The following is a 25,272-nucleotide window of genomic DNA, read 5'->3' on the forward strand; positions in this document are numbered from 1 at the left end:
AATGAAGTCTGAAATAAAGCAGTTACTGTTTTTGAAGAAAATCAATGTGGAAACTGGACATTTCAACTGTTACATGCCTTAAATAAAAAATATTATCTATTTTTAAAAGATTGGTAGTTGTGTTTGTGAATATTTATGACACCCACATGCTTTTTGTTGCACCATGCACTGTGTTGACAGTCTGAATCAGGGACCACATCTGTATCTTCACACTTCTGGCAGACTGACACCCATCTATCAAACTGATGAAAAGTTGACCAATCAGAGTGACACTTTTACAGCCTGATATGAAACCATCCACAATAATCATATTACTAGTAACTACTGAACAATAGAGGGAAATTAGTTACACTACTTGTTACATTAATATCAGTGATTCAGCAAAGATCCATCTGAAGTGCTTTCCAACAGCTCCATGGTTGCCGGCCGTTAACATGAGGGGAACTGCCATCTTGTTTCAATATGATGTTAGAGTGCATTTTCAGGCAGTCTCTCCTACAACACATTCACAGTGTTGCAGCCGGTGTTTACACAATTGACAGAAATAAATGTGTGAACAAAGAAAAAAGAGAGAAGTTCAAACTCAGGCTCCTTCCTCACCTACAAAAAGCTGACCCATCAAGGTGTGAACTGGGAGATCTCTGCCTTTGCCTTTTGTTGCACCTTGCACTGTGGTGACAGTCAGTGTGAGGGAGGTCTCTGTATATTTACTCCTCTATTAAACCTGTGAAAAGGTGGCTGAAGCAGAGCCTCATATGAAACCATCCACTCTGTGGGCTGTACATGTTTAAGACAGATCACAGCAGAAATACAGCAGGTGCATCTCCCATGCGTTTCATCTGTTATATGTACTCAGTTGTCAGGCCATGTCGTTTCAATATGGGTATTAGAGTGCATTTTCAGGCAGTCTCAGAAGACATTCATAGTGTTGCGCTCAGTTGTTCACACAATTGACAAAAACAGCTGTGTGAACAAAGAAATAAGTGCAAACTGAGGCTCCTTTCTGACCTCCAAACAGCTGACACATCAGGCCGTGAACTGGGTGTGAATGTCAGATCTTTGGAGTAAGAAAGATGCAAAAATAGTTGGACACACACAGCATGTCTGATGGACAACACATCCTCATGCCTCAACGACTGAATAGACTGATTGGCAGTGACTCCCAAAACAACATGATCGTAGGACCTCGCAGAACCTTGCAAAGGTGGCTGAGTCCCTGAGCTGCTGGTGCTCACTGTGTGTCCACAGGCCTGTCCTATCTGTTGACATGGAGTTTGCCTTTCATAATAATAATAATAATAATGATAATAATAATGATAATATATTGGTTTTACAGAGCAGGGTTGAGTGAAGGTGAGGGGTGATGTGCTGTAGATGTGGTGGTTCACCACAGGGTCTCTAGGTGAAGAGAAGTCAAGAAGTCAAATGAGTCATCTGACATGAGACGTAACATGTAACACTGTGACATGTTGACACTCTTAATTTACTTTTTGGCATAACACTCATGGTCTCTTATGCACATGTATTTATTTTCCGGATCACAACATAACATAGGAGACAACAAGCAAACAACATCATTTGAATGATGTAATACTTTGTGAGATACAAACTGGGAATATTGTCCTGGTGTGTGTGTTGCATTTTATCTCATCAGGAGACGATGATTTAATAATTCATCACAAATAAAGTTGTCGGTTCAACTCTTCACCTTTACCTGAAGAAGACCATCTGAAATAATCAGATCAGTCAGATCCACATCAAATAAAGACAGTAGTGTGCTTGGTGCTTTTTCTTTTTTATTTCTGAAGTTACTCACATCAAGTCACTTTTTCACTCAGTATTTTTGTATTCTGCTTTAAGTAGTTATTTTGATCACTACTACTACTTTACTTCTACTTGAGTACTTTAGTACAGTTTTTGGCTACTCTACCCACCTCATCCCCCACTGTCTCTGCACACTGACCTCTCAATGACATAGCTAACTGTGCAGGAGAGACTAAATGAAGAACAGGGCTGAGGAGAAACTTGACTGGATTGTTTCCACTGCAGAAAAACACAACAGAGTCAGGTATTAACAGATTACAAAAAGATTAAATTCTGGACCTCACTAATTAATAAGTCCTGACTACGGCCCTGGCTCTAGACTGAACATCCTAAAGACAGAGCATCACAACAAAACAACAGCAGGTGCAGCTCCATATACATCGTGGTTGATAACAGCCAGTAACAATGACATGCAGGCAGAATCCAAATCTTCATTAAAAACTGTTTTAAAAACGGTCCACCAAAGAAAAAAGAAAAAGATTAGAGTGGTGGGCATTGGTTTGTCCACCCTGCTTGAGGGGAACATTCAGCATCGTCACACACTTCCCTTAAAGTGGTTATGTGGTAAATTAGAGCACCAAGATGAGCTACACAGTAGCACCCGCCTCCTTTTGTTGAGAGCACCCTCCTTGGAGCACAGTTGAGTTACGGACTTTACAGAGCTTCAGACGCACAACGATGAACTCCACCGTGATAACAGTGTTGATTCTCTGCAGCCTCAGTAAGTTCTGGCATTGAATCACTTTCTTCAGCTTCTTCAGTAACTGTGCTGAATTCTCTAAACCAGCAGAACTAGAATTATTTACTTATTATTACATGTATTCTGACGTTTCCTCATACTGGTACTGCTGTTTGTTTCAGGCTGGATCTCTGCCTCAGTCTCTCAGTCTCAGACTGTGGAGGCTCAGCCTGGTGAAGAAGTCACACTGCAGTGCAACATCATCTCCAAAAATGGCGTGGTGATATTCTGGTTCAGACTGGTCAACAGAACCAAGGTCAGCTGTGTCTCTGTCATGATCAACTCAGGCAACGCTCAAAACTGCAAAGGATTTCCAACAGGGAGGTTTGAAATGAGAGACGTCGACTCCACTGTCTCTCTGAAAATCAATTCTGTGGCTAAATCTGATGCTGGACTGTATTTCTGTGGAGTTTACGGTGACGGAATTCCAACTTTCAGTGTAATACGTTTAAATGTCAAAGGTAAGGTCATTCTAAAGTCTTGTCATTCTTTGTTCATTTATGTTTATTCTGTATTTCTATATGTGTCTTCTTATAAAAACAGTAATCAATGTGGCTGTTAAAACATTAGCTAAATTTAATTATGATGTAAATCTGTCAAAATAAAATCAAGTTTAATTTTATCTTTACTCTTTTTCTTTAAAAGGCAGCGATGAGCCACATGGTGACGAGGACAGCAAAGGTAGAAGTGAGATTCTACTACAGATTTCTTTCATTGTGCAGATTATGAAATGTTTGAAGGTGAAACAGTTGAAGCTCATTTTTTACTTTTACTTGGTCTCAAGCCTTTCAGGGGAAATTAGATTTTAACTTAACGATCTCTCTTGTAGGAGAGTCTGACGGAATAGCAAAGCTGACCAGTGTGATCCTGGGTGGTCTGACTGTTGTCCTTGTACTGGTCATCATTGGTCTGGTTGTGAAAGTCAGGAAACTTCAGACAGGTACTTTTTCAGTTACTGTCTCCGTCTTGTTGCCAGTGGAAATGCTTTAACTTTTGTCAATATGCTGGAAAACTGACCAGATGTCTTCTTTGTGTCACATAGCTGTTAAGGAAGACCAGAATCCAGAGCAAAGAGAGGTGAATCCAGTTTTAATATTAACTTTATATATTGTTTGAGTTTTTGTATGTATGTACTGTATATATTTGCATCTATGAGGACTATATATGGGCTGATTACAAGCCTGTGGATGATTTGTTTAAGGTGTTTAATGCTGCTGGACTGTAGGTTTATGTGTGAAGGATGTGTCTTTATGCACGCTCTCAAGTGCCTCGTCTCAGTTTCCCTCTCCGCTCCATTAACACAGAGCAACAGTAGCTGACGTTAGTTTAGAAATGGTGTGAAGGTAGTCTTACTGAGAACATTGTACTGTTTGTAACTCAATTCATTCAGAAGCTGTTATATTGAGGGAATTAAGATCCTGTAAGTCACCATATTAAGACCGTAAATACTCTTTTCACAGAATGTGGGCTGTGATGATGACGTGAACTACGCAGCAGTGACAATTCGACCGAAAGCAAAAAGAAGAGAGCAGGAGCCAAATGTCATCTATGCTTCCACCAGATAGACTCAGCAGGCAACTGGAACTGATGCTATATTATATGAAAATGCTTTGAGCTTTTGTACGCCATGTTGATGAGAGCAGTAACCACTCCTGCCAAAACATTTAAATCTGAAATAAAGATCAAGTGCCTTCCCACTGCAGAGCTTTAATTCTCAGCATTTTATGTCTTTCAGTGTCTATTTAACAAAAACACATGACCAGTATTTGACAGTGGAAGAGTCTGTATGGACAATAATGACTGTACAGAGTCTCGTACAGTGAGACTTAGATGAAGGTCTGTAGAAGTCAAGGAGTGAGTGAGGTTCACCTCACTTGTTCAACAGGAAGAGGCAGCGCAGTGTGTTCTGAGCACAACTGAGGAGAAAACCATGAGGTCTGTTAGATCAACACGCTGTGAGAATGAAGTCTGAAATAAAGCAGTTACTGTTTTTTCAAGAAAATCGATATGGAAACTGGACTTTTCAACTGTTACATGCCTTAAATAAAAATATAATCTATTTTTAAAAGATTGGTAGTTGTGTTTGTGAATATTTATGACACCCACATGCCTTTTGTTGCACCATGCACTGTGTTGACTGTCTGAATCAGGGACCACATCTGTATCTTCACACTTCTGGCAGACTGACACCCATCTATCAAACTTGTGAAAAGTTGACCAATCAGAGTGCCACTTTTACAGCCTGATATGAAACCATCTACAATAATCATATTACTAGTAACTACTGAACAATAGAGGGAAATTAGTTACACTACTTGTTACATTAATATCTGTGATTCAGCAAAGATCCATCTGAAGTGCTTTCCAACAGCTCCATGGTTGCCGGCCGTTAACATGAGGGGAACTGCCATCTTGTTTCAATATGGATGTTCGAGTGCATTTTCAGGCAGTCTCTCCTACAACACATTCATAGTGTTGCAGCAGTTGTTCACACAATTGACAGAAATAGATGTGTGAACAAAGAAAAAAGAGAGAAGTTCAAACTCAGGCTCCTTCCTCACCTACAAAAAGCTGACCCATCAAGGTGTGAACTGCAAAGGTAGAAGTGAGATTCTACTACAGATTTCTTTCATTGTGCAGATTATGAAATGTTAGAAGGTGAAACAGTTAAAGCTCAGTTTTTACTTTTACTTGGTCTCAAGCCTTTCAGGGGAAATTAGATTCTAACTTAACGATCTCTCTTGTAGGAGAGTCTGACGGAATAGAAAAGCTGACGAGTGTGATCCTGGGCGGTCTGACCTTTCTCCTTGTGAATGTCATCGTTGGTCTGGTTGTTGAAATCAGGAAACTTCAGACAGGTACTTCAGGAGAATGTTTTATTTTCACTTGATGGTTTTTACACATTCTGCATAAAATGTGTGTCAGCATGTTAAAAAACTACTAAATTGCTTTGTGCCCTTGTCGTTCAGCTGCCACTGAAGAAAAGAATCCACACCAGCGTGAGGTAAATCAAGTCCTATCCTTTACTGTCACATGTCTTCACATGTTGAAGATCAGAATCACTCCAGGTCATGATTTAGCTTTACTCACAAATCGTCTGTTTGACATGTGTAACTGTGTACTGTCTGCAGAATCTGCACTCTGAGGAGCTGAAGGATGCAGTGCTGAGTTTTTACCCAACACCAGTAAGAAGCAGGAGGCCTGCATCAGAGAGAGAAGTGGAGACTCGAGTCATTTATACTGCCAGCAGACAGACTCAGAGAGGTTCAGAGTTGAACTGATGCTTTTATCATATTAATCTGCTGTTGTGTTCTTTGTTGACTGGAGGAGTTCACATGTTATTATTGCAAAACTGTCAAATAACCAAATTACTAAATAGCTGACTTTTCAGAGTGCTTGTTCTATCACGTCTTGCTAGTTTTGTCTGACCTCGGTCACTGTCCAGATAGACCATAGATAGATAGAGGTCTACAGCAGTGGAGGAGTGAGTGAGGTCCACCTCACTTGTTCAACAGGAAGAGGCAGCGCAGTGTGTTCTGAGCACAACTGAGGAGAAAACCATGAGGTCTGTTAGATCAACACGCTGTGAGGATGAAGTCTGAAATAAAGCCGTTACTGTTTTTGAAGAAAATCAATGTGGAAACTGGACATTTCAACTGTTACATGCCTTAAATAAAAAATATTATCTATTTTTAAAAGATTGGTGGTTGTGTTTGTGAGTATTTGACACCCACATGCCTTTTGTTGCACCATGCACTGTGCTGACTGTCTGAATCAGGGATCACATCTGTATCTTCACACTTCTGGCAGACTGACACCCATCTATCAAACTTGTGAAAAGTTGACCAATCAGAGTGCCACTTTTACAGCCTGATATGAAACCATCCACTCTGGATCACAGCTACAAACATATTCAGTGATATGTACATGGTAGTCTCAATGCAGCTGCCTGCACATGTAAAAAATTAGAGCAATAATCATATAGTGAAATGCTGGTATGATCTCCATGTGACTGCCTACAGGTCATATACAGGTCTATGTTTGCTGACAACCACATGCGTTTCACAGTAAAAATAGGCAAGACTCCTAATCCCTAGATTACGCGACGCTGCAGCCTCGTTTTGACACGCGCATGAGAAGCGCGACTCCACTGCCAGTGTGGCTGCTCTCACCTGTTAATATGGATGTTGAAATGAAAAGCGAGAGGTAACAGCACGCATATGTGCTGCTCACGCATCCAGTGTCACTGAAAACACTGTTTTATGGGAACCGAGGTCAGCTGTCTCTGGCATGATCCACTCTGCTGACGCTCAAAACTGCGAAGGATTTCGAACGGAGAGATTTGAAATGAGACAACAACTCCACTGTCTCTCTCTGACGAGTCAGAGTGACACTTTACAAACATAATCACTGTGATATGTTCTCGCTAATCTCAATGCAGCTGCCTGCACATGTACAACATGTCATGTTACTTGTGACTTCTACTCATTTAAAGCAATAATCATATTACTAGTAATGACTTAAAAGTACAGATGTATGAGTTACTTTACTTGTTACATTAATTTCTTTGATCCATCTGAAGTGCTTTCCAACAGCTCCATGGTTGCCGGCCGTTAACATGACGGGAACTGCCATGTTGTTTCAATATGGGTATTAGAGTACATTTTCAGGCAGTCTCTGCTACAACACATTCATAGTGTTGCAGCAGTTGTTCACACAATTGACAGGAATATATGTGTGAACAAAGAAAAAAGAGAGAAGTTCAAACTCGGCTCTTTTCTCACCTACAAAAAGCTGACCCATCAAGGTGTGAACTGGGTGTGAATGTCAGAGCTGCAGTTTAAGAGAGACAAAAAAAATAGTTGGACACAGATCCCCTTCAAAAGAGTTTAACTTCTGAGGAGGCACAACAATCATCACCTATAAAACCACCATCTGTGCAAGATTCTATCTTCACCCACTCAGGTGCATGCTCGAGCGAGCTGCCTTGGCCATGCACAAGTGGAGACTCACGTTATCTACGCTGCCAGCAGATAGAGTCAGGAAGTTACTGCAACACTGATGCTTTATCATATTAATCTGCTTCATGTTTGCTTCTTTTACTTTATTGGCCAAAGTCTCTGTCACACAAAGGACACTGATGACTGTCACACCTACTCATAGGGAGAGTCAAATGGAGGGAGGAGTGAGAGAGACACATGACTTCACAGGAAGAGACAGCACAGTGTGGTGTGAGTAAGTCAGGAGGCCTCTCCGGTCAAAGCTTTGCAGCAAAGTATAAAAGTAAACAGTGAAAAGTGACCTATATTGTGTTGAATAAAGTTACATCAGCCTCTGTATTTGTACTGAATGGAAATAAATAGCGATGGAATAAACCAGCCCTCTGTGGTGACGATCATCGTCTGTCTGAGTGAAAAATAAAGTCTCAGCCACAGGAAGACTTCAGCCACAGCCACAAACACCACACAGCCTGCTGTTCTCAAAGACAACCAAGAGTGATGCTACTACTTATAAACTCTATATCATCTCTGCTTTACACACACTTATTTAGGTACCTTACTTTCAAAGCAGCATCAACCTTTAATCATCAGGTTCTGCTCTGATCAGGAGCCGTTTACCAACAGAAGGAGAGCTCAGAGATTACTTTTAACTTTCAGGATTAAAATATGGATTTATCCTCACTCCTGTTTATCAACCTGGCTGTAGCAGCTATCCTCCATGTTGTCTGCTGAATGCAGCTGGAGGACAGTCTAACATGACAATACAGAGACGAGAGGGGGAGAAGAGAGAGAACCAGAGTCCTTGGTGAGTGCTGAGTTCGGGGAAAGGCCTAGATGAAAACACACAGAAACACACACCCTCACCATTGCTCACTAATTCACAGCTAATGTACCGTACAGTAATGTGGCTGTTTGGGGAAAAGTAACACTCACGTAACAGCAACAGTACACTTTTGCTCCATCAAATATCCAGTTTAACAAGAGTAAGATGGCAGGAGGGAGGAGTTAAGATCCCTTTGTCTAAAATTTCATTTGTGAAAAAGATTCAACATTAATGTGAATTTATTATTTTCTCGCCAGTCTTTGGTTTTGATTCTCACATGCTTCTTCCTCTCTCGCTCTCAGGATCTATCTTTATCATTTTGTTTGTCCTTGATCGTTGTCTGAGAAAAACAAAAACACCCACTTGACGTTTGATGGAGGAGGGAACTGTGAAGACACTGATGATGGTTGAATGTCCTTATAGGGAGAGTCTGCTGGGAGGTAGGAGGGGTAATGTACACTAATTTAAATCAAATATAGAAAATGTTTCCATAAGCCTGTATCTTTCTCTATTTCATTTTCATTCTTTAGTCGTCTTTATTGAACGCTGACAGTGAATGTATCAATGAAAAAGACAAAGGGCTTGACTTTAGCTCTGATTGTGTTTGCGTGCACATGTGTGCATGCAACAAGTCTTGTGTCCCCTCCCCTCTGTTATTTTCCACTGTGGTCAAAAACAGTTAGACTGGCCGTCAGCTGTCTGCATTAAAACCACATGCAACAAAAGCCGTACTACTTTCACACTGAAGCTTCAGTATGTTCTCTTAAAACATGAAGATATTTTGTTAGATTTTGATGATTGTGATGTGGCTCAGTAGAAGTCTAATAACTGCTTGTGATCAGATTTAAAGCAAGAAACTGGGATTTAATTGTAAAGGCTTAACTGAAGTCAGTTCAAAACACAACTAACATTGTTTAGGCCCTAATGACAATAAGAGCATCTCATTAGTGTGTGGACAACATGTTCAGGCTTCCTTCCTTCTTTGTGGTGATTCTCAGAAGTACAGAAAACAGAAGTAGCTGAGTGTTGAAGACGTAGATACAGACTTGATAAGGACTGAGCGGCCATGATGACATAACTGAGAAAGTCTGAATGAAAGCACAGTACCAAATGGTTTCATCCTGTTGCTGCCAGTTATTGTCAGAGAGTGTATTCCAGCTGTGAGGGACAACAGTTCTGAGTTAAGTAGCTGCCCTGGTTGTTTTCTACATTTTTAACACTGGAGGCAAATCAGCTTGCCAAGCCACTGGGGTTCCCTGTGGCAAGTCCAGCCTGGTGAAAACATTATTGCTTTTGAAGATAAAACCTCACAAGATAAGAGCATGGCTTGTTTATGGCTATTTGTTGCACAGACAGAAATGTATATTATCAACCAATTGGTGGGCTCGGTGGTAAAGTGCTCTCTAGGGTGCCCTTCCAGTGGACAAAACTTGATCAATTGCCTTCTCTTCAATTGCTTGGAGTGTTCTTTTTAACAAAAAAAAAAGACTGGACAACAGACGGTGTATTTCCTCCTTGTACAGTTCTACTGAGGCTGCCTCATTCTGCAATGACTGGACATGTAGTGTAACACAACTGAAGAACAGTGATGTTGCATCCAGGGCCATAGCCAGGATTTTTGAAATACCGAGGTCAACATCCCCCCCGCCCCCGGAAAAAAACAAAATAAAACAGACAGTACCATGTATATATATTTTTCATTATATGTAACAACTTGTAACTGTCTAATGACACCCAATCTGTGTATAAGAGAGAGACAGGACTTCATCAGCACACACACACACATAGGGTGTACAGTATAAATGTATATATACTTTTTTATTTTATTTTATTATTTATTTTTTAATTTCATTTGTATATATTTGATTCTGTGAGTTGTATTTGTTTTGTTTCTTTGATTCTTGATGCTTTGGCAACATAGTTCTCGTAACACTCATGCCAATAAAGCGAATTTGAATTTGAATTTGAGACAGAGAGAAAGAGAGACAGAGAGAGAGAGACAGAGAGAGAAAGAGAGCGAGAGAGAGACACAGAGAGAGAGAGACAGAGAGAGAAAGAGAGCGAGAGAGAGACAGAGAGAGAGAGAGAGTGGAGATCCTGCTCAGGCTTAGCATCTCTATTGGCTATCTGTTGCATCTGTAGGCTCGTTCACTATTTTTCTCATTCTCTTAGCTTATTACAATTGTCACCTTTCCTCCTCTTTGCCTGATCATCCTCTGCCTTTCTTGCTGCAACAAATGATAACTTGGATTGATGCAGCCTCTTACCACCACGTTGCATCTTTGCTCCGATTCATTTAATTGCCGTTCTAAAAATAGACCTGCAGTCACGTCGTGACCGCGTTTACTTTCGGTTTTAATGAAACAAAACTGAAGGAAAAAAATACCGAGGACATGACTTCAGTGTCCTCAATGGTGGCTACGGCCCTGGTTGCATCTGGGACATTACATGACGCCCCGACGAAAAGTCTAGCATGTCAGAGGAAGATACAAAAAAATCTTCCTGCCTAGTTTGACATCACCTACAACATGTTCATGATGTTGGCCAATAATGAAAGAGTGCTCTGATGTGTATATGTAAACATGGCGAAGAGGAATAGGGATGCTGCTGTCAGCTGGAATAATGAAGTAGAGGAACGGTTTGTTGAGGTGTAGCAACAATGCCTCAGCCTTTCAGATGTTTCCTCGAGGGACGGCCATGACAGAGTCAAAAAATAAAAATGTTTATGCTGGTTGTCTAGTTCCCCCTGTCTTGTCCTATGTGTTTGTGTGTGTGTGTGTGTCTTTGTATGGTTATGTATGCATTTGATAATTTTTTTAAATTTTTTTTTTTTTATAATGTTAATTACTGTTGTTTTCTTTAATTGTCATAATTATTTTATTTTATTTTATTTTATTTTGTTTTTCTTTATTGATAATGTTTGTCGAGCTCCCTCGACACATTCCCCTGTCTTGGGCTATGTTTGTTGTTTGTAATGCATAATAATAATAATAATAAAACATTTGATAAAAAAAAAATGTTTAAGCTGCAACTTCAAATGCAGCCCTGATTCAGGACGTCATGCCACTGTTTCACATTCCTGGATGGACATCTCACAAAGCTCACTGGATTGTAGGTTTAGGGCTAGATAGATGTTTTTTAGTGAGTGGGGAAGTTTTAATCAGTAGTATTACAATATAGCTTCTGACCAGCAGGGGCAGCACTGAGCACAGAGTTGTTCAGCAACACTCCAGATTGTGAATGAGGAAGAAATCCATTAATCCTGCGAAGTACTGGAAGAAGACGAGTCGCCATTACTGCAGTGGCATAACAACTTCTACTTTTACCTTCACTTTCAATGTAACGTCAGTTACTTCTAGGAAATCAGGAAGAACTAACTTGTCTGAGAGATACACTTGACATAGATTTCCTGAGCTAACAGAGAACCAAGTTGTTCGCCAGAAGTGGATCAGGAATATCATAAATATTAGTGATTAATTATTATTATTACTAATTGTAATTTTGACGCTGTAAGAGTTACATCCAGGCCTGATTGATATTTTGTTGCCACACAATTAATAAAATAATCTTGAATAATAAAAAAAAGAAAAAATACACAGTTTGCATTTACTTTAATAGCACAGATCTCTCTCGTTCAGCATGGATCATGTTTTTTCCTCTTCCATCTGCCAATCCTTTATCAGTGCAACTTCGAATGAAATTCATGGTGAAATCGATTTCACGAGCATTATCATCTCTGTGATTTTGTATTAATGTTCCAGTATTAATGCAAAATGTGCATCTGTTTGTAAATGAGATGAGTTTTGTTGCTTCCTTGGTGAGCTCCACTACACTACACCTCCTTGCCCGTTTTTAGCCTGGAGGCTAACTGGTTTGGACAAAAAACTGAGGTCTCTGCACTGCAACAGGTCCACAAAGTTGGACCCGTGTCGGTAAGTTTTTTGCTTGCTAACGCGCCTTTCATCTACCTAAGTCATACACCTGGTCATCGCAGTGGGCTCCAACTTTGGAGCCCTTGCGTGTAAGTAACATCAACTGCCCCAGACCTTCTGCCACCACCAGCTAGGTGGCTACTATTGCCACCTACACATAGAGCTGTGTACTGTCAGTTGTCTGTTTCTCTCTCCCAAGCATGCCTCCATTCACCCTGGCGGAGCCTGAGCTGTCAGGCCTGAGGTCCGAGCTGCGCTCCATTGAGGGTCTCCTGGATGACGTCCTACAGCGGCAATCCCTGCTTCTAGCCGGGATGGATGCACTGCAGCAGGACGCTTCCAGCCCGACCAATGCGGCTGTTCCTGGGACATCGGCCGTTCATTCTCCCTCCTGGGCGACCGTTGCTAGGAAGACGAGATGGGTATCTCTCCCCTTATTTACTCTGGACTCAGAAGATGATGACGATGATCCCATCCCGTCCAACTTCTCTGCTCCATTGGAGAAGCTAGCCGAGCAGGTAGCCACATGCTCACACACCGCTTTGCCGCAGCCAGCGCTGCACTCCCTCAACTAGCCCACAAATGTCCAAAGGAAAACGTCCCCGATGTTTGTCCCCTCCTTCGTTATCCAACGCAGAATCCTGGCCTTCTCTCCCTGTCCCACAGTCCTGTTTTCCCCGACTGGACGCAGGGCCTGTCTCCACTACTCCTGATATCACCCATCTATCCCTGTCGCCTAAACTAGCGGTCTATGATAACGGCTGCAAAAATCAACCTCCTGAAATTCTTATAATCGGTGACTCCATCATTAGAAATGTGCATCTCCCAGGTTCCATCACTTACTGCCTTTCTGGTGGTAAAACTACTGATTTTGTAGCACTGATACCGTCTATTATCGATCTCCATCCCACTGCACAAACAGTTCTTCTACACATAGGCACCAATGATGTTATGTCCAGACAATCCACTAAACTTCGTTATGATCTGGAATCATTGGTCAACACTGTAGAAAGCCTTGGAAAGATTTGTGTTTTGTCTGGCCCAATACCCACCATGTTAAAAAGCTCAGAACGCTTCAGCCGTCTCTTTAGCTTACATCTCTGGATGCACAACTTTGCAACTGCCACTGGGTTAGGCTTTATAAGTAATTTAGATTATTTCTGGACAGAGTGTGACCTATTTAAATCAGACGGGCTACACCTGAATAGGATGGAAACAGAAAGGCTGAGTCGCAACTTCATAAATTTCATCGCCTTCAGTTTAAATTGACGGTCTCTCCAGCAAGACCCTGCCCAGTCCTTGATCCGCTCACCTCACAGCCCTGGCCTTGACAGTGCGGGTCTTGTTGCTATTGCTGTTACTACTGTTGCTACTGTGGCTGCTATTTCTGTTGACAGCTCCACCTGCTGGACCTTCCTGTCAGCTACCCACTCAGTTGCTGCTGGTTCCCCAACCAAATCTATTACAACTATGCCCCCAGTTACAAGTATCTCACACCCTCCTGTGTTAACTAAAGAACCCTTAAATATTTCAACACTGATTAAACCGAGAATCTACAAACCAAAAAACTGGAGGTGGTGTGGGAGTGGTGGAGTGCATGTTGAAAACCTGCGTCAAGTGGATTGCACTCAACGATTGGCTGATGAAGAGGCCAAAATCAAGATGGCTCTCCTAAACGCCCGGTCACTATCCAACAAAACTTTTATCCTTCGTGACCTCTTTAATTCTCATGCCTTAGATTTAATGTTTATAACTGAGATGTGGTTGCATGGGGAATTTGCACCTCTGCTGGAACTTTGTCCACCTGACTGTAGCTTTTTTAGCTCTCCTAGGCTGACTCTGTAGAGGTGGAGGAATTGCCTCTTTTTTTAATAATAGTTTTAAATGCAAATGAATTGATTACTGTGATCATTTCACTAGTTTTGAATTGCAGCTCTTCACGATAAACATACCATCTGTTATTCCAATTGCTGTGATTTATCGTCCACCGAAGTACAACAATCAGTTCATCCCGGAGTTCGTTGACTTTTTATCTAGATTTATTTTACATTACGAGAAGATACTGATCGTTGGTGACTTCAATATTCACATTTGTTGTAACGACAAGCCTATGGTTAAAGATTTCTTAAATGTTATTGAGTCTTTTGATCTCACACAGTTTGTTTCTGGACCAACACATCAGCACGGACACACATTAGATCTGGTTCTAGGCTATGGGTTGTCTGTGTCAATAAATGAACTCTCTGTCTTGCCAATCTTAGATCACTCAGTGTTACTTTTTGATATCACGATCCCTAATCTATTTCCCTCAAAAAAAACATCCCCAAATACGAGGTTGTCTCGTTATATAGGACCTGGGGCACTGAGTGATCTTAACCTTAGACTGCCATCGACAATTAACTCAGTCTTCACCCAATCTCTCTCAGTGGACAGTCTTACTGAAAATTTTAACAGTGCACTTGAGGGATTGTTGGATTTGGTGGCTCCAGCAAAGTCGGAGAAGTGCACTCAAAAAAATCCCATGCCCTAGCTCAGGGCTCGAAATTAACTTTTTTCCTCAGTGTCCCACAACTGTCCCGAATTCTACTTTGTATTGTCCCGGATATAACCAACAGTGTCCCAAATTTAAATTATTGTCGTCGCCCCCCCCAATTATGCAGAATACATTTAATTTGATCCTTTTTTGTCACTTAACCATCACACCACCATTTATATGGTCCACCATATAAGTTTAAAATACTTATTTTATTAAACATATGAATATCAGTCTGATCTGTTGCCTCTCCTAGACTAGAAGGGAAAGGAGTTGTTTTAAGACATGTTTTCTATTGTTTCTCAATATCCAGACTAATTTATCATTATGTCAACATTAAAGAATTCTGATAGTTTTATTTTTCAATTCAATATGTTATGGCTGTATGGTCTCTGTGTTCCATAATACAGTTTAATAAATGTATCTTTTTTCAGTTGTAATTACAAGTTATTATTACAAGTCAGTAGTACTATAGGAATATCATTTTATCTTCTGTTATCATTTATGAATGTCAATCATCTTGCTCTCACTCATTCACCCACCCCACCAGATCTCCCCCTTCACATTTACTCTGCTTACTCCTGCCCTCCTACACAACACTCCTCTCTGTCTTGATGTGTCACTCTCTCACATACACCTCAAGACCCAAAAACACAAGACATTGTTCAGGTGCTCCCTGTAACTTATGAGTTACTAGCCCCTTTCACACAGAGACGCTGCATTATCGGTTTCTCCGCCGCTGGCTGTTCACACAGAGCCGCGCAGCTCCGGCGCAAAAGACGAACCGGAGTATAATTCACACAGAAAGCCGGCGATGACGGTACACGTCATCATCATGACGTGTATGATGACGTGTGTGTTTTTTCAAGGTGTTTCCCGGTGTCCTCCTATATCCAAACATGTACCGCTGACTGTTTATAATCATATGGATGCTGTTATAATGTGTTGTGATTGAGATCCTGACCCACCAAACATCCTGGAAAGTGACAAAGTTACGTTTTTCGTACAAAGTTACATAATCGCCTTCAGTAAACAGGACGCTGTCTGACTATTTCACTCGCGGGGAGGGATGCTGTTTTCTGGGGGGAAAGTTCACTGAAGTCTCGGTCAGGACGGCTGACCGCCGCGGAGATGTTTTTTCTTGTCTCACAAAGAGTCGTTGAACACGGGTCGGCATGTTCTCTGACCACTTTGCCACCACTTCTCGACTGCCTGCTCTGTATTATAGTGCTCAACCTCAGGGAAATGCAAAGATATACGGAGGAGGGAATTGAGCATTTTGTTTGAGTGAGCGTTAGCTATCGCTGAGCACTAGCTAACATTGACAGTTAAGACAACTAACTTACCACAGGGGAGGACGATGAATCATGACCAGGACTTGGGATGTCCTCGTTTCGGGAGTCGGCAGTATTGGGGCTTGCATAAGGGGGATGTTTATTCAACCACCTGTCGTTAACGATGGTCTATGCTCTGGCTCTATGAATGCTGCATTGGCGCGAGTCAAGCAGCAGCCAGCAGCAGAGTGGATGACGCAGAATGCAATTGCACGAACAGGCTAACTGCCTATCGTGAGGTGCCGCGAGAACGTAAGCCTTCTATAGTTTCGCCGCTCACACTTTTTTATTAAATTATTCAAACGACAAAGTAACGTCTAGATACTCATATTTAATGACTTTGCAAACAACACCCATTTCGAAGTTTAGTTGACATTTTTTTTCACTGTCCCGTCATTGTCCCGGACCAAATATATTTGTGTCCCAGTAGGAATTTTTATGGTCCCCGGGACATCGGGACATCGTTAATTTCGAGCCCTGCCCTAGCTAAATGAGGACTTGTTAAGCCTCAGAAAAAGCTGCAGAAAACATGAACGCCAGTGGCGTCATTCTAGATTGGAGGGTCATCATCAAACATGGCAAGACAAGCTGACCACTTACCAATCCAGAATGTCTGCCGCGAAGGCAGCTTACTATTCTAATCTGATCTTGAATAACAAGCACAACCCAAGGCTGTTATTTGACACTGTTTCCAAGTTGACGCAAGATCGACAGCTAGTCATCAGCACTGACCTCTCAGCACAGGATTTTATGGAATATTTTAATAATAAAGTGGAGGACATCAGATCCAGAGTAACCCAGTCTTTTGCTGGGGGATCAGACTCTGTCGTCAATACACGTAGCTTTGTAAAACAAGGTCTCTCCGTTTTTGAACCTACTTCCCTGGCCTCTCTAACTAAGATCACTATGGCTGCAAGAAGCACGACCTGCCCTCTTGATCCTCTCCCGGCATGGGTTGTAAAGGAGTTTTGGCCAACGCTAGGTTTATATATTTTAGATATCCTCAATCTCTCGCTAGGCACTGGATTGTTTCCGTCATGTTTTAAGACCGCTGTGGTGAAACCCTTATTAAAGAAACCAAATCTGGATGCAAACTCCTTAGCTAACTACAGACCAGTCTCAAATCTAGCTTTTTTATCCAAAGTTATTGAGAAAGTAGTCTCACAACAACTTTTACAGTTCCTGTCTCCAAATGATCTTTTTGAGCCACTACAGTCTGCCTTTCGTGCTAATCACTCTACAGAAACAGCACTCACAAAAGTGGTAAATGACTTATTATTGGCTCTAGATTCGGAGACAACATCTGTCTTGCTGTTGTTAGATCTCAGTGTTGCGTTTGATACGGTGGATCATGATATACTTCTGGACAGGCTCGAAAACTATTTTGGTATCTCAGGCCAGGTGCTTAAATGGTTAAGATCTTACCTGTCAGATCGATCTCAACGTGTTCTATACAACAACAGGTTTTCTGAGTCTTGCCCTGTTAGGTACGGGGTTCCACAAGGCTCGGTCCTAGGTCCACTGCTGTTTTCATTATACTTGGCACCACTAGGCCTGATTATACGTTCTTTTGGAATTGTTTTTCACTGTTATGCCGATGACTTGCAAATATATATGCCAGTTGTTGCAGAAAATGGGTCTTGCTCCGATAAACTTACAGCCTGTTTAGCCACTGTAAGGACCTGGCTATTAACAAACTTTCTGCTGCTGAATGCAGCTAAAACCGAAATGATAGCTATTGGGGTTGCATGCTGGCATTCCGACATACCAAAATTCTGTCATACCGCCATTCCGACATGTCACCATTCCGACATACCACTATTCCGACATGCGAACATCCCGGCATTCCGACAAAATTTCACCATAATCCGCAACCCATAACCCTAACCCTAACCCTTTTAAAAGATGCGTCGGAATGGCAACACGTTTAAAAAATAAATAAATACCACCTTTCCGACCTTAGGAGCCAAAAAGTGTCGGAACAATGGGATGTTTCATTAAAGGTTTAAGTGTTGCCATTCCAACAATTAGGGCCTAATGTCGGAATGGCGTTATGTCGGAATGGCGGTTGCCTCCCAGCTATTGGACCGGCAAAGTTATGCCACCGGTTTAATCACTTTACTGTATCTCTGGATGAATATGTCATTCCGTGCAAGGATAAGGTAAAAAATCGTGGAGTGCTCTTTGATCAGACCCTTTCCTTTGAGTCACATGTAAAGGAGGTGACAAAAGTAGCATTTTTCCACCTCAGAAAAATTGCTAAAATCAGATCTGTCCTCTCACTGAAAGATGCAGAGACTCTTATTCATGCCTTTGTGACTTCAAGGTTAGACTACTGTAATGTGCTTTTGTCGGGGCTGCCCAAAAAGAGCCTTCGTGGTCTGCAGTTAGTCCAAAATGCAGCGGCCCGTATGCTGACCGGACTGTCAAGATATCAACATATCAGCCCTGTGTTGGCCTCTCTTCATTGGTTCCCTGTTCAGGTTAGAGCCGACTTCAAGGTGCTGCTGTTGACCTACAAAATTTTAAATGGTCTTGCGCCAATCTATTTGTCAGACTTGGTCAATACCTATGTACCTACATGGCCTTTGCGCTCCCAGGCGAGCGGTTGCTAGAGTGTCCCAAAGGTAAATAAAAAAACAGCCGGTGAGCGGGCTTTTTCTTTCCGCGCACCTACTCTGTGGAACAGTCTTCCTCTGGACATCAGGCAGTCTTGTTCAGTTGAGGTCTTTAAAGCCAAGCTCAAGACCCACTTGTACATTGTGACATATGAGTCCTAGGTGTTTTGCCATTTCTTTTATTCTTGTTTACACTGTGTGTTTTATTGCTGTGTATGTTTTTATGTTTTTGAATGTTTTTATATGTATTTAAATGTTTTTATATGTTTTTTAAATGTTTTGTAACTGTACAGCACTTTGATGGAAAGTGCTCTATAAATAAAATTATTATTATTATTATTATTATTATCTCCTTTATCAGCAGAGGAACTGTGATTTTGTATTAATGTTCCAGTATTTATGCGAAATGTGCATCTGTTTGTAAATGAGATGAGTTTTGTTGCTTCCTTTCTCACTTCTCTTGACAAAATCTGCGTCTTTCCCTTTGGACACAGATCAGTGTCCAGACCGACATTGTTGATGAGTGAATGAGGTTCAGTCAGCTGTTTGATAGGAAGAGACAGTGCAGGGATGTCTGAGCAAAACTGACATGAAAATGAAGTTCGTATAGTCGGAAATGTGTCAGTAAAACCTGACCTAGCCTCAGTCACAAAGAGATACACATGATATATTTGTACAGTTGGTTTGAAAAAACAAAGTGTAGAAACAACCAGCAGGCAATGAATAGAAACCACAGGAAGACTGGTTTCCAGCTATAACCACACACATCAGACACCTAAAGGTGCAGCAAGAAGGATGCTGCTGAAGAGCTACCGCTAAACATTAACCCCTTCAGACACTGTTTCACTACTTCACCCATCAGTTTACACAAACTGACCTTAGCAAGATGCTCAGTGTCTGCTTTGACACTTGCACAGTCAAACATCAGAGCAGTTACTATGTGCATTTTTAAAGGAGAAATGTATAATACTTTTAGTTTAAAACATTCAACTGAGCCATGAGCTAATTAGCTAATGGTAGCAAGACTTCAGCCAAAGATAGCTAGCAAAGTGCAGCAGTTGTCAGTTACTCTGCTGATATGTTGCCCTCTAAGTTTTTGGAGCTACCTTTGAACACTGGCCACTTTCTACAGATTACACCTTTTAAAGACTCCTGACAGATGCCTACGTGGAGGGATTACCATGAATGGGTTTAAAGCACAATCTGACATAAATCCAGAGAGGTGTGCTTTTTTCTCACTATCCGTCAGTTTCCTCTTGAATCTATAATATTCTCTAAATGATGTCATAAATATATTAGTAGCCTACATATTCTATAAAGCAGTGTTACCTTCATTATCAAAGTAACAAGGGGAAACGGCAGTCACGGAAGAGCAAGAGGATCATAGAGACAACTGCTGCCTGTAGTATACCTTTAATATTCCTACAATATTATCATTCAAGAGCTTCTGTGTTGCTAATGAGGTCGAGTTATGTGGCTCAAGCTGTGTGAATCTTTGCTCAAAGCTGCACAATGGCAGAGGCTGCAATAGGAGGATGGCTTTCACATCGCGCTGACTTCTAATATTTAAAGATGAGAAAACAGTGCAGAGTGCAGCAGGCTGCAGCTGTGAAGTCATCAGAGAACCGGCTGACAGAGAGCAGCAAGTGTGTCTGTTGTATTAAAACGTATATGTTTAATATTTACACACCGTACATGCTTGAAAACTGCTTTTATTCCTGCTTTCTGCCTTAAAGTAGCTAAATATTCGAGCTAACGTGTGCTGATGAAGAGAAAAGCAGAGACCAAATGATGCACAGGGAAAAAGACAAACAGCTGATGTGGTGGTTCAACCACACAGGTGAAGGAGAAGTCATGAAGTCAAATGAGTCATCTGATATGAGACATTCTCAGAAAGATAACAGGCTGATTTGGCCACATCTCTAATCTCACCGTCTTCATGTGATTGGACAGACCTGAATGTTGGGGTCACAGCTGATCTGTGCTCATCTGAGATGGGAACTGGGACTTGAGACATCTATACTGGGTTTATTCAAGTATAAGGACACTGTGACATGTTGACACTCTTAATTCACTTTTTGGCATAACACTCATGGTCTGTTATGCACATGCATTTATTTTCCAGATCACAACATAACATAGGAGACAACAAGCAAACAACATCATTTAAATGATGTAATACTTTGTGAGATACAAACTGGGAATATTGTCCTGGTGTGTGTGTTGCATTTTATCTCATCAGGAGATGATGATTTAATATTTCATCACAAATAAAGTTGTCGGTTCAACTCTTCACCTTTACCTGAAGGAGACCATCTGTGTTTGAAATAATCAGATCAGTCAGATCCACATCAAATAAAGACAGTAGTGTGCTTGGTGCTTTTTCTTTTTTATTTCTGAAGTTACTCACGTCAAGTCACTTTTTCACTCAGTATTTTTGTATTCTACTTTGAGTAGTTATTTAGATACTTCTACTTAAGTAGGCCTACTTGTTTTTTGCAAAGTAACAGTACTTTAGTACTGTTTTTGGCTACTCTACCCACCTCATCCCCCACTGTCTCTGCACACTGACCTCTCAATAAGATAGTTAACTGTGCAGGAGAGACTTAATGAAGAACAGAGCTGAGGAGAAACTTGACTGGATTGTTTTCACTGAAGAAAAACACAACAGAGTCAGGTATTAACAGATTACAAAAAGATTAAATTCTGGACCTCACTAATTAATAAGTCCTGACTACGGCCCTGGCTCTAGACTGAACATCCTAAAGACATAGCATCACAACAAAACAACAGCAGGTGCAGCTCCATATACATCGAGGTTGATAACAGCCAGTAACAATGACATGCAGGCAGAATCCAAATCTTCATTAAAAACTGTTTTAAAAATGGTCCACCAAAGAAAAAGATTAGAGTGGTGGGCACTGGTTTGTCCACCCTGCTTGAGGTGAACATTCTGCATCAACACACACTTCCCTTAAAGTGGTTATGTGGTAAATTAGAGCACCAAGATGAGCTACACAGTAGCACCCGCCTCCTTTTGTTGAGAGCACCCTCCTTGGAGCACAGTTGAGTTACGGACTTCACAGAGCTTCAGACGCACAACGATGAACTTCACCGTGATAACAGTGTTGATTCTCTGCAGCCTCAGTAAGTTCTGGCATTGAATCACTTTCTTCAGCTTCTTCAGTAACTGTGCTGAATTCTCTAAACCAGCAGAACTAGAATTATTTACTTATTATTACATGTATTCTGACGTTTCCTCATACTGGTACTGCTGTTTGTTTCAGGCTGGATCTCTGCCTCAGTCTCTCAGTCTCAGACTGTGGAGGCTCAGCCTGGTGAAGAAGTCACACTGCAGTGCAACAACACCTACAACAATCGTGCAGTGATGATCTGGTTCAGACTGGTCAATAGAACTGAGGTCAGCTGTGTCTCTGTCAAGATCTCCTCAAGTAACGCTCAAAACTGTGAAGGATTTGAAAATGGGATGTTTGAAATGAGAGACGTCGACTCCACAGTCTCTCTGAAAATCAAATCTGTGGCTAAATCTGATGCTGGACTGTATTTCTGTGGATTTTACACTGACAGAATTCCAACTTTCAGTTTGATACATTTAAATGTCAAAGGTAAGGTCATTTTAAAGTCTTGTCTTGTCTTTCTTTGTTCATTTATGTTTATTCTGTATTTCTATATTTGTCTTCTTACAACACAAGTGGCTGTTAAAACATTGGCAAATTTAATTAGGATGTAAATCTGCCAAAACAAAATCAAGACTAATTTTATCTTTACTCTTTTTCTTTAAAAGGCAGCGATGAGCCACATGGTGACGAGGACAGCAAAGGTAAAAGTGAGATTCTCCTACAGATTTCTTTCATTGTGCAGATTATGAAATGTTTGAAGGTGAAACAGTTGAAGCTCAGGTTTTACTTTTACTTGGTCTCAAGCCATTCAGGGTAAATTAGATTCTAACCTAACGATCTCTCTTGTAGGAGAATCTGACGGAATAGCAAAGCTGACCAGTGTGATCCTGGGTGGTCTGACTGTTGTCCTTGTACTGGTCATCATTGGTCTGATTGTGAAAGTCAGGAAACTTCAGACAGGTACTTTTTCAGTTACTGTCTACGTCTTGTTGCCAGTGGAAATGCTTTAACTTTTGTCAATATGCTGGAAAACTGACCAGATGTCTTCTTTGTGTCACATAGCTGTTAAGGAAGACCAGAATCCAGAGCAAAGAGAGGTGAATCCAATTTTAATATTTACTTTATATATTGTTTGATAGAACCAGACGGAAAAACAGACAGAACTGTATTGTATTGGCTCACATTGGCTTCTCCCTTACAGGTCAGTGTATTTGTAGATATGTACTGTATATATTTGCATCTATGAGGCTGATCAGACCAGAAATTGCCACATTATGTTCAAGGGTCCACTAGAGAGCACAAACAAGTTTATTTTTGGCATCGAAAATGTCCTGCTCAGTAAATGTATTTGTCACATTCCTTTAAAGGGGTTCTGAGTAATAATTTGAAGCTATTTACATGTATTAGGCACTTTTTATTGGTCATATGTGAGCAGATTGTAACATGATGTGAAAATGAGACCTTCCCCGTCTTTCTTGGTTGCCTATACAAGCCTGTGGATGATTTGTCTAAGCTGTTTAATGCTGCTGGACTGTGGATTTATGTGTGAAGGACTTGGGTTGATTATCTGCCAGTCCAAAGGATGTGTCTTTATGCACGTTGTCAAGTGCCTCGTCTCAGTTCCCCTCTTCGCTCTGTTAACAGAGAGCAACAGTAGCTGACGTTAGTTTAGAAATGATTTTTTTGAAACATTCAAGGAATAGTTCACTCTAGAATGAAATTCAGTCATTATCGACTCACCCTCATGCTGATGAGAAATCGGATGTAGTTTTTTATTCCTCAAAGTGCAGCTGGAGACCCCCGGGGGTACCATCCTGCAGCAAAAATCCATATAATGTGCGTCAATGGTGCCCGAGACAAAAAGGTTCAAAACACAGAGCCTCTTTAAAGTATGGATTGAAGGTAGTCTTACTGAGAACATTGTACTGTTTGTAACTGAATTCAGTCAGAAGCTGTTATATTGAGGGAATTAAGATCCTGTAAGTCACCATATTAAGACTGTAAATACTCTTTTCACAGAATGTGGGCTGTGATGATGACGTGAACTACGCAGCAGTGACAATTCGACCGAAAGCAAAAAGAAGAGAGCAGGAGCCAAATGTCATCTATGCTTCCACCAGATAGACTCAGCAGGCAACTGGAACTGATGCTATATTATATGAAAATGCTTTGAGCTATTGTACGCCATGTTGATGAGAGCAGTAACCACTCCTGCCAAAACATTTAAATCTGAAATAAAGATCAAGTGCCTTCCCACTGCAGAGCTTTAATCCTCAGCATTTTATGTCTTTCAGTGTCTATTTAACAAAAACAATAATGACTGTCCAGAGTCTCATATAGTGAGACTTAGATGAAGGTCTGTTAAAGTGGAGGAGTGGGGAGCAGTTTGAGTGAGGACGAGGACTATGACTTCAGGGACACGGCAGGTGGGGAGAGACAGACGGTGAATCGATGGATTTTGGACTGATTTTGACCAAACTGGGGTGATTGTTGAAAGACAAACCAAGACTGTTCTAGTGAGTTTTATTTGAAAAATGCGCAAGTTTTAATGGAGAGAGTTTCACAACAGTGAAGCTCGTCTTAGTCGGTTGTATGACAGTTTCATGTTTCGGTTAAATGTAGGCAAATGTCCTTTCTTGACATTTTGTGAATATATTTTGTTCATTTATTGCACTTAAAGCTACAGGGTCCCCTCTGGTACAAGGTGGTTTTACTGAGCAGGAGGGACCGGGGCTAGCTGGTACCATGCTAACTTCAGTAGACATCTCTCAAACACAGTACATAGACATATTTGACATGATGTTAACACTGTTGTTTCTTCACATTCAGATTATAATGTCAGTTAATTTATTTTTGTTGAACTAAACTGCCTATATTTTACATATTTGCCCCTTCAGACTTTAAATATATTGTACTCCAGCACATCTTTGAGACGTAACATGGTAACAAAACAACAGCAGGTGCAGCTCCCATATACATTGACCTTGATAAGGGGCAATAACAATAACATGCAGGCAGAATCCAAACCTTTATTAAAAAATGACTTCATGTTTTGAAACAGTCCAACAAAAAAAAAGATTAGAGTGGTGGGCATTGGTTTGTCCACCCTGCTTGAGGTGAACATTCTGCATCAACACACACTTCCCTTAAAGTGGATATGTGCTAAATTAGAGCACCAAGATGAGCTACACAGTAGCACCCGCCTCCTTTTGTTGAGAGCACCCTCCTTGGAGCACAGTTGAGTTACGGACTTCACAGAGCTTCAGACGCACAATGATGAACTTCAGCGTGATAACAGTGTTGATTCTCTGCAGCCTCAGTAAGTTCTG

General features: G+C 41.1%; 1 protein-coding gene across 2 annotated transcripts; it reads left to right on the plus strand.

The window, feature by feature from the left end:
• Positions 1 to 2,487: 2,487 nt before the first annotated feature.
• On the plus strand, positions 2,488 to 24,073 carry LOC311252102 (uncharacterized protein). Of its 2 annotated transcripts, XM_084344939.1 has the most exons (7): positions 2,488 to 2,545; positions 2,686 to 3,024; positions 3,209 to 3,244; positions 22,609 to 22,644; positions 22,793 to 22,903; positions 23,006 to 23,040; positions 23,963 to 24,073. In XM_084344939.1, the coding sequence occupies exons 1-7, from the start codon at positions 2,503 to 2,505 to the stop codon at positions 24,065 to 24,067; spliced, it is 705 nt and encodes a 234-aa protein (XP_084201065.1). In that variant the 5' UTR covers positions 2,488 to 2,502; the 3' UTR covers positions 24,068 to 24,073. The 2 variants fall into 2 exon arrangements, with proteins under 2 accessions (XP_084201065.1, XP_084201066.1); XM_084344940.1 differs by lacking the exons at positions 22,609 to 22,644; positions 22,793 to 22,903; positions 23,006 to 23,040; positions 23,963 to 24,073 and adding exons at positions 3,393 to 3,503; positions 3,606 to 3,640; positions 4,024 to 4,582.
• The last annotated feature ends 1,199 nt before the right edge of the window (positions 24,074 to 25,272 follow it).

This window comes from Pagrus pagrus, assembly GCF_965226575.1.
Source record: "Pagrus pagrus genome assembly, chromosome: 22".
Lineage (NCBI taxonomy): Eukaryota > Metazoa > Chordata > Actinopteri > Spariformes > Sparidae > Pagrus > Pagrus pagrus.